The following is a 14125-nucleotide window of genomic DNA, read 5'->3' on the forward strand; positions in this document are numbered from 1 at the left end:
TCGATGGTCCCGAAGACTTCCACTATCGTCATGCTCGGTGGGCACAGACATGGGGGTGCACGTGCCAAATGAGCAAGGTATGTTTGTGATTTATGGACCTTCACATAAGAATACAAATATTTCTACAAAATTAAGGAAAATGAACTAATCCCACATATTCTAATTGGATAAATGTGCATATGTTACAGTGAAAGTATATTTTTAGGTCATTTATATTCGCATACAATTCAACTAGTAAATTATATCTTTCAAATAAAATGCAAATACACTTTCAACAATGTGCGCCAGTTGTAATGGAACAGTTTAGTTTGGATAGCTCCGATGTTTTTACGAATGCCTTAAAATTCAATCAGACTTTTAGTATTATTGCAAGTTCTATGTACATATACATACATACCTACATATCGAATATACACAGTCGGAGTGTGTTTTCAGCTGTAATATATTTTAACTGGTATTTTAGGTCATTTATATTCGAATACAATTCAACTAGTAAAGTATATACATATATCTCTACAAGCGCAAATACACTTTCAACAATGTGCGCCAGTTGTAATGGAACAGTTTATTTTTGATAGTTCTGATGTTTTTACAAATGCATTAAAATTCAATAATGCGTTAATATTTGCTAGATATTACGCATAAATGTAACGAGTGTCGTATTACGATAATGCTAAGAATGTGTTCAAAACAAAAATGTGACTTTCCAACTCAATTTACTAGTCGAGTGAAGTTTTCACGAAAATATAACCTGGTATCAACTTATAGTTGAAGTGTATTTTGCCATATGAATCAACTCACGTGGGTTAGACGGAATATATTACCACTGAAAATCAGTGGCGGACTGGCCATACAAGCGAACATGCCCGATGGCATGTGGGCCCCACTGTCTGTTAGAAAATATGGGCCCTCAGTAAAATTAAATAACTTTTTATCTATTTCACGTGTGTAAAAATTTATAGGATATTGCACTTTGGGACCTAAAGTTTGGGTATTTCAACAAAACAAATATCTTACGATATACAAAAACAACTAATACCTGCTTTAACAGCCCAAAGATTGGTTAACTTTTTGTATTAGGCTCGAAATGTAAGTTTCAACATTTCAACGTGGGCCCTTTTGCCGGGCCCATTTCCAACGTCAATATTATGTATATACCAATACCTATGTTACAACTACCTACTGAAATAAAAATGGTAATAAACAAATTTCCGTGAATAATATAAACTGAATTGCTTAAAACAATTTTGATAGGACGATTCATCATCAACCAGCTATTTAAATTTACTTCATACTTTCAAAATAACATTTGATTATACTTCGACGATATAGTAAGATTTAAATATACAATTGTAAACAGTTTCCGAATATAAAATCTAATCCTAATCTAGACACATCCATGTATATAGAAATATAGGATAGGGGCCCCCTTCCCAAAATCCAGATTTTCGCATGATCACAAAACTTTATCTATTGTTATTACGTACATATGTATGTATGTATGTACATAGATAAAGTGAAAAGACAGTCGGTAGAAATTAAGTTAATTGATAGTTTTTTAGTGACTCAGTTTGATGGTCGATTTTTGTTGACCATGTGAAGATTTTTAGAAAAAAATTTTCGCCTGCGGCGCTTTTTTCGATTTTTACATAATATTTTTTTATAATTAATTTTTCAAATATAAGCTTATTTTTTTCATATTTTATAACTCAATAAGGTGTATTCAAAGAATATTTTCCATTTTTATTCCGATATAAAAAGATTTTTTGAAAAAAAATTCAATTTGACCAATCTTTGCCAGCCCAAGAAAAAGCTGAAATGACGTCCCTGATTCTTTTATGATGCATTCTATTTACCTAGGACAAGGGTTACAACGAAATATACAATGTAATTTATGGATCTATTTTGCTTTTGCCATTTTTCTTTTACCTAAATTTGTTTATTCCCATTTTTGAAAAAAAAAATTTTTTCCCTTGATTTTTAGCGTGATGGAAAGAAGAAAATTTTGTTATATGGGGGGGGGGGGGGCAAATTTTTTTAACCCTGGGGGGCCCCCTTTGACTCCTGGCATGCACTGATTCCAGTCCCAGTCCGCCACTGCTGAAAATACACATCAACTATAACGGTAGGGTGTACCAGGTTAGATGGAATATATTCCAACTAGACAAAATATATTACAACTGAAAGATACACTTCAACTGTAACAAAGACATTGAATGGATTGTATAATCTTATTATATATAGGTATGTAAGTATACCAAATCCAAAACAAATATGATCCAACCTAAATATGTATTCTAGGTTCAAAATAATCAATTCCCACCACTCCAGAAGGTATATGGGAAACTACTACATATAAAAACCTTTATCAAGATAAATTTTTGATTTGTTTAAGTCTGCTCGGAATCGAGTAGGCATTAAAAATATCGAATCTATTATAAGGGGGACGATCAGGTGTTGGTAATGGGTGGTGATGGATCCTGCAGGATCTACGCTCCAGTGAAGAAGCGATACGGCCTGCCGACCAAGCAACCAGTCTTCACAATAATATTATAACACTATTATCATTACTCTTGTGCAATGAATTATTCATGAGCTAATTTTACTTTGTACTGCACTGCCATATGTTAACAAAAAAAAAACAATTTTCCTTTTATATGCATAACAAAAAAAATTCCTTTTATATGCACGCCGTAGCGAAATATCAACCTATAATTATTATAATATAAAGAAAAATAATAAAACACATGGTTCGGAGTGAAAACAAAAATATATTCAGATATCATCTTACAGTGTTTGTTTTATGAAAAATACATCAAATTATGAAATTTTAATCTGTTTTTAAAATAAATACATATTATATATACAAATATGTTAAAGTCCAAGAGTACATTTCGATCGTTCACGAACATACTAGTCGGTTCATACATGGACCAATCTGACCAGTTGTGGTGTAAACAAACAACAAATTGATAAACGAACTACATAGTTAGTTCATGCACAAACTATTAGGCATAATTTAAACTATTCTCAATCGTTTGTCCTATCCTCTAAGTATGCATGCTTACTTTGGGTTTCTATATTAAAAAATAGCGGAAACAGGAATTATAGCAATGTGGTGAGTCTATTAGAAAATAGATTTTGACTGTTAGCACTTTAACTAAAACCAATAGTTAGTGTAGAACCAACTAGTATGTTCATGAACGAATTGTAGTTAAAACTTCGACTGTAACATGTGTATATGCTATTTAACGAGCTTATTATACATTTGGCAGCTATTTAATCGGTATCTGGCGGTTATCAGTCATATACTGGTCTTTGGAATGCCCGGAGAGTTCCTCCATTATGAGATGAATTCGTTAAAACACCACTACTGGTTTATCAGCTCAATGAGGATATAAGAAGATAGGTTTCATGCTGTGGTAAAACGGTTTATATCTGTGAAAATCAATAAAAATAGGAGGTGTTTTGTAGAACAACGTAGTGTAGAGAAGTTTGTTATAGGGAATACTATCATTGTTTATGTAAAGCGCCAGATATCGGTTATGAATTCGCCAAATGTAGCAACTTTGTCTGTGAAAACGCATTTTATATTATACTATCAATATAATATCAACATTAAAATAAATAATAATAAAACAATTCTTTATCCATTTTATACTTCGAATAAAGTATAAATGTCAAATGATATATTTCATCGTAAGCATATTAAATACATGAACACACTCTATAAGTCTATACGGTGTAAACAAAACTCAATCACAGTTCAATAAACTTTCAAATTCAAGTAAACAAAGTTCAAAATGAGACGAATTGTTTAGTTGATGGTTTTATTGTCTTTTTTCTGGTAGGAAATTAAGTGAATGGCTTCTTTTGGGTAAAGAGTGTTTGTGTGTATTAAAATTCAGTAAATTCGTTGAACAAAAATATAATAGATAATTATGTATTTATAAAATTAAATGATAGCATTCGAAGCCTCCTCTCGCTCAGCAACCAATCGACTTTCAAATAACTCACTTTCGAGTGATGCATTCTTCCAAATAGTGTTTAATTTTGAAAATTGGATGAATAGTGCATATATTTCATCAAAAGGATAAAGTCATTCGACCACTGTGAAGTCACGGAAGTTTATTAAGACGTGGTTAACGCATTTTGTGAAGCATTATTGTGAGGAACTTGCGAAAGGTGTTTCACTATATCGACCCAATCCCATCCTCTGGGTTTCTCTCCGCCTTTGCCGCTCTCCGCGCGATCCCAGGCTCTTCTTTTTTGAGATTTTGTCAACTGCTCTTTCTTCGGTTGTTTCTTACTATCCTCCTAAAAAACAATTGGGATGTAAAATAACATTAAATCAAATTCACAAAAACGCCGACATACATATATTCTTAATACCTGTGCATCGACGGATATTTTTTCTACGTCGGTTGTAATTGCAGCTACGCTATCAGTTTGATCTTCTAGTAGTTCGTTAAATTTTTCTTTTAAACATTCGAAAATTGTATAAGTCATGGCACATCCTAACCACTGGTTGGCTTCTTCTTCAGCTGTGGCGACAATTTTGTCTTTAACCGATTGAATTCTGAAATTGCATACATTGATATTAACGTTGAAATTAAATTTAGGTAATTCAAATAGTATGTTTACTTACAAATTCCTATTATAAAAAGTGTCCATATTTATTAATGGTTTTTCAGTTGGGTAATTTGGACCCCAAGATAATTCAATTAGAAACGATTTGATATTCTCATTTTCGCCATACTAAAAACAAAGATGATACGTACTTGAATTGTAAATAGGGTTTTAAGCTCTTTTTCCTATTATGCTGTAGATTAACATTAGAATAATATAATACTATGATTACTAACCAAATTAAATAAAATTGTAAAATAGAAAATGATCAGTAGATCAGTAGCTATTAAAATAGATATAAGATGTATTGTGAACATAATTTCGTAATAATAAAAAGCATTTAAAAATCAAAAAAAAATACGTACTTGAGAATGACGCAAAAATTCAAATAATAGAAAATAGATGGTTCAATTGTTGGAATACTTACTTTATATTGGTAAACTGACGGGGATATTTGTTTGAAAGCTTCGTCTCCGTCATAAATTGACGAGAGAACCTCTCTCTCTTCTAATTGTAATTCAGCATCGGTCATCTCTGAAAAATAATGTTCTACTGTAAGAATTTGTATGGTGTTTGTAATTTATTTATTTCAAAGATGTTGAGGTTATGTTGCGGTGTAGTTGAAATAAATCAAAGTAATCTGTTTGCTACTAAAACCGACACACACAACGGGTCTTTTGAAAGCTTTGCGACTAACAATTTAATGGTTTTATTTAATTTCAGATGTCTATACAGACGACAAGGAAACTAACCAAATGTAAGTAAATACATTACAATAAAATTGATGTGTTTTATACTAAATTTGCTAGAGGAGAATGAAGAATATTGACTTACCGGTATAATTATAAATTTATTTGCAGATATATAATATAATTTATTCGTGTGCAACAGCATGTAGTAGTCAGCTGACAGCCAACGTTGACATATGCTATATCTTTCTTTTTTTAATACTTTGACCGTAACACACTCTTATTTGACCATATACATGCGATTTTCATTAGCTTTTAAAAATATGTTTTCAGCATAGATATAGAGAATCTATGGTTTTCAGTAAATTAATGCCATGGTAAATTATTGGTTATTTTTTATTGTAAAAAAATCATCTATTTAAAATATTATTACATTCAATATTAGCTTTGAACAAAAACTTGCCTTGAGTCAATAAACTGTACAAATTTGCCCATGGATTGTTACATTTGCTAATCAAATTCTGTTATTTTTACTTTATACCAGGAAGGCCTAAAAGGAAACCCCAATGTGCCTTCCTGGCCAGAAACATTGTACATTTGATAAAAATATTATTAGTATTGTTGGGTTTGGTGCATCCGCTCTAAAATCGCCAGATTAACAGAACGGCAGCTTAAAGGTCTGTTCATACCTAGTCAGCACGTACCGACTTCAGCAGGTATCCGGCCGTACGAAAAGTATTATTTGGTACATTTTATATGGGAATATTCATACCGTCACGTTTACGCCACGGCAGGGTTACAGCAGTACCCGAAATTTCCTGTTCATACCTTACAGCAACATCCGTCAACGTATCGTATCCGTTTTTTTGGCCATCGTGGAAATATACACGCGAATTACGTGCCATGAGTCTGCCGCTTTGCTGTTTTGGACCAATTATCGATAGTGACAGTTGACAGCAGTTCAATCTTTCGACATGGTTTTGGCGCAAATATTTAAAAAATATTTAAAAACTTTTTAATTTTTTTACGGAAATATTTAAAAAAAAAAATTTCCATCATCCACAAGCTCCTTATACAGTGTCCAAAACTCTCCTTCGGTTTTTCTATTTTTTAACATGGGATGCACATCAAAACGCCTCTGTGCTTTTTTATTGCCTTCTTGAGCGTCTTCTTCCAACAACAGCGCGATTATACATAATTTTTCGTTCGATAAACGTCGAAACATTTTTGCTGACTTGTATTCTGACGCGTAGCTACGAATGCACGTGTATGCATTCATATTGCAAGTACTCGACGATACGACGTAAGCAATATTGCGCCGTATCGTCATGGCCTCTAATATATAAGTAAGCCAATTTTGCCTTGCACTCGGCCAAATTGCTGTAAACGTGACGTGACCGCGACGTGTAGGTAGATATGAATAGAAATGTAACAAAATGACATATTTGAAACGGAGTCGTGCAGTGCTGTTAAGTATGAACAGACCTTTAAACGTAATTCTCGTTTTCTCGAATGATAGATTGCACATCAGATGACGAGTAACCTTTCGATGTGCACAGATGCAATTATTAAAATTGAGTTGGATCTTTCTGGCGAGTTTAATAAGGCAAGATTCGGAACTTATCGAATCTTGCCTTATTAAACTCGCCTGAAATATCCAACTCAATTTTAATAATTACCATTTTAATAATTGCATCTGTGCACGTCGAAAGGTTACCCGTCATCTGATGTGCAATATATCATTCGAGAAGATGAGAATTGCATTTAAAGCAGCCGTCCGTTAATCTGTCGTTCAATTTGTCTGGCGATTTTAGAGCGGATCCGTATTGTTGCGTAGGGGTGGGTGGAGGATCCAAGTAAAAGGCCAAAGTCGTGTCACAGCATTTATTGGTGATTAAGGAGATACACGCACTGGCAGTGCTCCGTCCAGGGTGTCTTGATATCACCTAAGTACCGCCTTATAAGGGGCAGGTCTCTCAGGACATCTTCGACGTCTGATTTGTTTACCTATTGTTATGGTCACGTACTCGGATATGAATTCCCACGATATTCGGTCCCACGGTACCACGATATCGGTCACTTCTGAGAAGGGACCAATAACGGCCAACTCGGCAGCCATTGTTTAGCCTACATGCACTTATTAATCCTTGAAAGCAATTATAACGGTCGCACAGTGTCAGGGATGCGCCTCGGCTTAATCTGATTGCACTTAACCGGCGGTTCTTTACTAACATCTTATTTTAGTATACGTAACAGTATTATGAGGGTAGGGCGAATGAGACGACTAGCTTGTTAATGCACACAAGTGTTTATTCTGGCAGCCAAGGAAGAAGTGATATAGCAACTTTTGAACGCGGCCGAGTTGGTCCCAACTCGCAGGATGGTGACCGAAACTCGACCGTGTATTATACAAAGTACATAAATACAAATCAATTAATATCCACAGAGACATCTATGGTCAAATTTGTAAATTTGCAGCATCTTAAATAATTCAGCAAAATTCAGTAAATATGTACATATCAATGTCCAAAGAGACATTTAAAGTCAAATTTGTAAATCTGCAGCATTCAATTCAATTTGAGATTGCTGAAAGCTCGAGATTTTGCGTGAAAATGGTTAATGGTTAATGCCAATTTGTTGGAACCATATCAATAAAAATCAGATAAATTGGCAAACTCTGATAGGAAACGATCGACCTGGAGTCATAAATCCAAGGTCTGGCCAGCAGAAACCAGTGAGATTTGAACCCGTGACCACTCTGTTCAAAGCATTATATACTAACCACTAGTCTATTCTGCTATTCTATTTTTATAGTCTACATACATAGATGCAGTATACAAATAGTACTAATAAAAGTTTGAAAATAAGTGATGTATGAATTAAATTTAAGATTATGGAGGATAAATTTCAATTGGTCTTGATCCCATTGTGAATTTTTATTTTAAATTTAAAAAATTTGACTGTTTTTTTCTAGAATAATAAACATCAAGTGCATAAATATCAAAATTGGGATCTTTCGTCACGATATATTTCCAATAAATAATTTCACCAATCAAAGTAAAAATGCTCAATCCATATCCTATACCCAAAGCTACAAAACCACCATATAGTTTTTGTAAATTCATTACAGCTTTAATATTTTCTTCGTTGGACTGACTTGTTGCAAGTATCGGAGTCATCACATCATTCAACCACTTTTCAACAAGTCCCGCTTCGATGATTTTTCTCAATAACAAGTCTATCTGAGGCTTGAGCGGGGAGTTTTTTTGGAGACCAATGGATATTGGCATATGTATAGCACATTCTTTCATTATATGTAAGTTTCTATCACCCACAGAAAACATATCACTAGTATCATTATTCGTGGAATTTTTACCGTCATCACTAATACTTTTACTCGAGTATTTATTTTTCTGTTTTGCACTTATGAAATTTAGGAAATGAACATTTTCATAATAGGCTAGTTTCCCTTTGGCGACTTGTTCAACACCAATATTAGCATCATTTATCTTTTGATATTTTTGTCCAATCTTTTGACCGACTTCGTCCAATGAAGCCAAGAAAAACTCCTTTGTCTGTTCACCCCATCCTCCACATATGATAGGATTATTTGCTAATTCTTGCATGGTATCTATCGTTACCCTAATCAGACAATTTATGTAAATGGTTATAGTAAGTATTGATTGTTTCAAATTGTATTTGTATATATGTATATAAGTGTTATAATTACCTAGGTGCAGGGTTTGCTAAAATAGCGGTCATACTAGCTCTATACGAAACGACTACTAAAACGCAATATAGCCAATACCATCCAGTTAAAAGACGAATTGACCAGGCTGGAGGCAATTTTGGCAACGATACAACAAGAAGCATACCAAATGTGTATAGAATACTATTAGGAAGTTCTTCAAATAAGTACAGTCCGACAGTTTTTCTATTGTCTTATAAAATTAATAATATAATATATGTATAAAAAATCGGTATAAAAAAAAGTTATTTTAAAAACATACCTCTTCTATAATTTGTATATAAAATTATTATTTTGAATAAAAACAATAATTTTATTTTACTACCGCCATCTACATATGTTTAACCCTTTGGCTGCTACGAGGTTTTTCAATGTCCAAGCGAAAAATGCTAACATTTGTAATTATTTTGAAAAAAAAAAATATAATATTTTTTTTTACATACTTACTTCGCCGAACACTCGTAATTTTTATAATACTTTATATACGTTTTTAAGAAGCAGTCGTGGACTCGTGCTCTCTCTTTCTGTCTTGCTTTTACATGCGTGCGTGCGAAAGAGATACCTACATATATACACTAAATAAGTTTTGACGATTTTTTTCCGACGCTTTATTCTTTTCAATAATCTATTTTTAGACATCGATGTATCCTTACAACATGCGATATATTCGAAACAGGTAGCGGTCTTTCTCTCTTTCTTTCTTGGTTTTAATTGTGTACGTGTGAGCGAGACACACAAGGATGCGAAGTTTCTAATAATCAAATAATTTTTCAACATGTATCATAAACATTTTGTATGCATTTCAGTTGCATTTGATTGATTGCATGAATTCGTGACGTCTCGTGACCTATATAATTGAAAGCGGATTTCTATTGTTTTTTGCCATTTATTTTAACTCTGCAAAATGATATCGGACAGTGAAAGTGATGAAAGCGAAATAATAGCTCCTCGCCGAGGAACTCGACAAATCAGCAGCTCTACTGATTCTGAAAATGAATTTATCGACAATAATCAATTCCCAAGTAATAACTCCTTATATGACATTGACAACGAACCCGAAATTTACTTTGATGATGAACCCGAAATTGAACAGCTTTTATTTAAAAAATTGATAAATATTTATAAAGCTTGGTTGAAAAATAAATATAAATACGTATATAAAAAAAATGTTTCGTGCCACTGATGCGCTGGTGGCTCAAAGAAAGTATTGAAATACGACAATTAATGACGTCAACAACGATCGTCGTAGCAATCTTCGCCGATTTCAAAACAACGATTTATCGTTGTTGTAGCAGTCAAAGGGTTAAAACTAATAAACAAACGATGGATAAACGTCAACGACTATCTCGCCGGGCAGATTTCAAACGCGTCTTACACGATATTTTTGCACCATCGTAATGGCGGAGGATCCATTTACTTATATTGATGACCAAAATGAGCAATATGGCAAAGTATGAAAACGATCGGATAAGAGGCAAACTTTTTCCTGAATTGTAATCGTAAGTGAAACGTAGAGGAGGTATGTAATAATAAAAATATGTCTTATATTATAATATTATTAATTTACTATCATGTAAATAATTAATGATTTGTTTTACCATTTTGGTTGTGTTTCAGGTTAGTGATATTGTTGACGTTGATAGTTTTATGAAATTTAGCAAGACCATAAAATATAAAACCACTTAGAAATAGCAAAATCAATACGGCAATCCACATATATAACCTGTAACATATTGAATTTCAAGAATAACTATGTAGGTATTAGATATTATATTTAACAATTTCATATGAAAAGTTCTCACTTGAATGGTAAAATCAAAGTTTTCCATGAATTGTCAGTTAAAGATTCCGGTGTTAGAAATGTTAAGCATTGAGAAATGTAAGGTATCGAGAGATCAATGAGTTGAAGATGATAAGGAGTGTAATGTAAATTTCCTAATGCAATATCTGCTTTTCCATGAACCATTTCACCCAAAAGTCCAGAGAAAGTTCCATTCAAATATTTGTATCCCCATTTCTCTCGCTTTGCATTAGGTGGTTCATATATCACAGGTATAAAATTCATTGCTTTGGAAATAGTTTGCATCACCTTTTGCATTTTAAAGATAATAAAAATTATTTTACTAATTACATATTTACATATTTGGAAAATATATTACCTTAGCTTCAATGCCACCAAATACATCCACGTTTTCTACTTTCCTCTTTTCCACAGCTGGAGTATGTTCTATTGCTGTAATTTGTAAAGCATAACCTTTCAAATTGAAGGTTCTATCTGTAAACAGTGACTTTACTTTCAAATGTGTATTTATTTTCCACGTTTCTATTCTTTTTGTGATAAGTACTCCATTGAATGGTGCCGGAAACGGTATAGTGCTCAGTTCAAACCACGAATTCATGTGTTTTATATAATGTTTAATAAAAATCACATTTATTATTCTTTTCCAAATATAGTGCATGTTTGAATTGAACAATCTGAAATCATGTAATAGAACATATTTTGCTCTGGTATCTAAAACTCTGTACCTGAAAAAAATTAATGTTACCATAATGTTTTAAATTGAAGTCAAATACATACATAAATTATTTTCAAAATATGTATACTTATCGCCAAATTTTAGCAACCGCGAAGCTTGTATTCCATTTGATATAAATATAAAATATAGTTCACAGCCTTCCTTTCTAACGAGTATGATAGACTGTAATGTATTAAAATTTGGTGAAAGAAGATCTTCAGATTCCGTAACAACAATCTGAAAATGAAATTTACAAATGTGGAAGATTTTAACTGACGGATAAAACATAAATGGATCCATATGAATAAAAAAAAATTGTTACTAACCATTACATACGTGATATTTCTTAGATTTCTAAACCATTGGCTTTGAAAAATATTAAGATAAATACTATCACAAATAATACATATACACTTTACGTCATTTGTCAATAGCAACTTATCTATTAGTGTAACTGTAAACTGTTCTAAATCTTCATTTGGAAAAGCATTCGAATGGATTGCTCGAATACCATATCTATAAATCAAATGGATTTGGATGAAAATTGTATGTACAAATTATGAATTTAAAGAAAAACTTACGTGTTCAGATTTTCTTGATCGCCCAAAACGACATAAATTTCATTTACTGTAAGTAGATAAAATATTAAATTTATATATTTGTTCATATTTAAGATGGTTTAAATATTATGCTAACTAAACCACTCGAGAAAAGCAAAACATAGAATGATACAAAAAAGCGAGCTTGCATGTTTCGTGATTGAATAATAAATACATTCAATTTGAATTCAATTATCTACTACTGCTCGTGCAATCATTTGTGAATTTAAATGCATGCTTTGTTTGAGCGTTATTTCTCCAGGCAATTTATGATAGTGTGTTGGAAATTAATTATCCCCTACAAATTATAAAAATAAATAAAATTGTATATTAGAAATTCATAACTTATATGTAAGGCGTATAAAGAAGTAATATAAGGCAAAGTATGAAAACGATCGGATAAGAGGCAAATTGTCCTCTGAATTGTAATCGTAAGTGAAACGTAAAGGAGGTTTGTAAAAAAGGACTGTGGCGCATATCTCGTGTATGAAATGTTTGGCGATATTTCTTGTACAAAAATGTGCTATTGGAGTGAAGAAGGTATACATAAAGGCTATGGATTACTTGGTAAAATTTTATAATTTTGAAAACAACCCATTCAAATATTTTCCAGTAATTAATATTAAGAACGAAAATTTTAAATACCATCGTTTCTTATCAGAGTTTGCCAATTTATCTGATTTAATTGTTGAAACGGTTCCTCTATCAAATTGGCAAAAAAACCATCCTACCCGCTATGTCACCAATATCTGAATTTGATTTATGTACAATATGTTAAAATGTATGTAAAAGCCTATATCCATAGATGTCTCAATGGACTAATTAATTAATGAATTAATTGTTTTTAAACTTCGTGTTCTTCAGCCTCTCGAAATACAGCGATTTATGTAATAAAAATGCTGCAATGTTTGTAATTAATTGTCTAGGAAAGTGCATTGGCTATCTGTTAGGCTTTCTTGGTATATATCTATGTAAGAATAAAAATAAAATATAATATAAAGAAATACATATATGTCACGATGTTTTGATTAAACAGTTTGGCGATATTTCAAATTGTTTTGAATATTATTATTTTTTTTTTGTACAGTGCTGGTTTTTTGAGTACTTTTAGTTAGTCGTAAGATAAAACCAGTACACTTTTATATGTAATAGATGAATACACAAAGACTTCAGCTAAAATGATGTTTCCTACAAAATTTTTAGCAAATTAATCAAATATTGTCTTTGTTTACCAGGAACATATGCATCTGCCGAAAAACAGTGATAAATCGCAATTAGAGGTTGTGATCGAGAAATCTCGTCTCGAGATTTCTCGAGAAATTTTGATACTCGTTTTTCGAGAATATTTTATTGTAAAATTTCGAGATTCTCATTTCTCGAGAATATTTTATTATGAAAATTCGAGATTCTTGTATCTCGAGAAATCGTTTATTAGAATCTCGAAAATATCGAGAATATTCTTAATTTATCACTACATGTTTTTGCTCAATAAACTGACTGATTTGTATACTTGTTAACTCGTAAATAATTTTGTGAAGTATTGTAATATGTATAGATGGTCAGTATTTTTATTATTTGTCCGGCAAGTTATTATTCGGTCATCATATAAGTACATATACACATGTTACAACGAAATCGTACCATTTTTAAGTAACATTTATGTATGTGCATGTATGTAGGTACTAGTCGCTAGTGCGAAAGTATTCGGTTATGATATCACTAAAACGCTAGTGAAAATATATTTTCACTGACAATATGACCCCACTTAACACACATAAAACAAAGATTTTTGATTTATTATTTATTTATTCGAGTATTTGTTCCTTAGTTATATTAATCAATTTATAGTCAGTATTTTAATATGCATAGATGGTCAGTATTTTTATTATTTGTCCGGTCACAAAAACACGGGCAAAGCCGGGTAGCAACACTGGGAATTTTATA

At 32.1% G+C, this 14125-nt stretch overlaps 2 protein-coding genes across 2 annotated transcripts; both read right to left on the reverse strand.

The window, feature by feature from the left end:
• Window positions 1–2753: 2753 nt before the first annotated feature.
• Window positions 2754–5587, reverse strand: LOC143920740 (RWD domain-containing protein 4). The gene is made up of 5 exons (XM_077443681.1): window positions 5464–5587; window positions 5057–5163; window positions 4649–4758; window positions 4393–4579; window positions 2754–4317 (listed from the first exon to the last, which is right to left on the reverse strand). Exons 2-5 carry the CDS (start codon window positions 5159–5161, stop codon window positions 4132–4134), a joined length of 588 nt encoding a protein of 195 aa, XP_077299807.1. The 5' UTR covers window positions 5162–5163; window positions 5464–5587; the 3' UTR covers window positions 2754–4131.
• Window positions 5588–8254: 2667 nt separating this feature from the next.
• LOC143921586 (ionotropic receptor 21a-like) lies at window positions 8255–12249 on the reverse strand. The gene is made up of 9 exons (XM_077444937.1): window positions 12164–12249; window positions 11909–12098; window positions 11671–11819; window positions 11226–11592; window positions 10869–11155; window positions 10665–10789; window positions 10305–10319; window positions 9049–9259; window positions 8255–8960 (listed from the first exon to the last, which is right to left on the reverse strand). The coding sequence occupies exons 1-9, from the start codon at window positions 12247–12249 to the stop codon at window positions 8255–8257; spliced, it is 2136 nt and encodes a 711-aa protein (XP_077301063.1).
• Window positions 12250–14125: the final 1876 nt, after the last annotated feature.

Source organism: Arctopsyche grandis, chromosome 13 (genome assembly GCF_051622035.1).
Source record: "Arctopsyche grandis isolate Sample6627 chromosome 13, ASM5162203v2, whole genome shotgun sequence".
NCBI classification, from domain to species: Eukaryota; Metazoa; Arthropoda; class Insecta; order Trichoptera; family Hydropsychidae; genus Arctopsyche; species Arctopsyche grandis.

Coding starts and splice junctions, on each gene's coding strand:
- LOC143921586 (XM_077444937.1), bottom strand. CDS start 12,249: ATGAACAAATATATAAATTTAATATTTTATCTACTTACAGTAAATGAA. Junction 11,593..11,670: donor TTGCTAAAATTTGGCGATAA/GTATACATATTT, acceptor AATTTTTTTCAG/GTACAGAGTTTTAGATACCA. Junction 10,790..10,868: donor ACTTTGATTTTACCATTCAA/GTGAGAACTTTT, acceptor AATATGTTACAG/GTTATATATGTGGATTGCCG.
- LOC143920740 (XM_077443681.1), bottom strand. CDS start 5,161: ATGACCGATGCTGAATTACAATTAGAAGAGAGAGAGGTTCTCTCGTCA. Junction 4,759..5,056: donor CGTCAGTTTACCAATATAAA/GTAAGTATTCCA, acceptor CTTTGTTTTTAG/TATGGCGAAAATGAGAATAT. Junction 4,318..4,392: donor AAATATCCGTCGATGCACAG/GTATTAAGAATA, acceptor ATTGTTTTTTAG/GAGGATAGTAAGAAACAACC.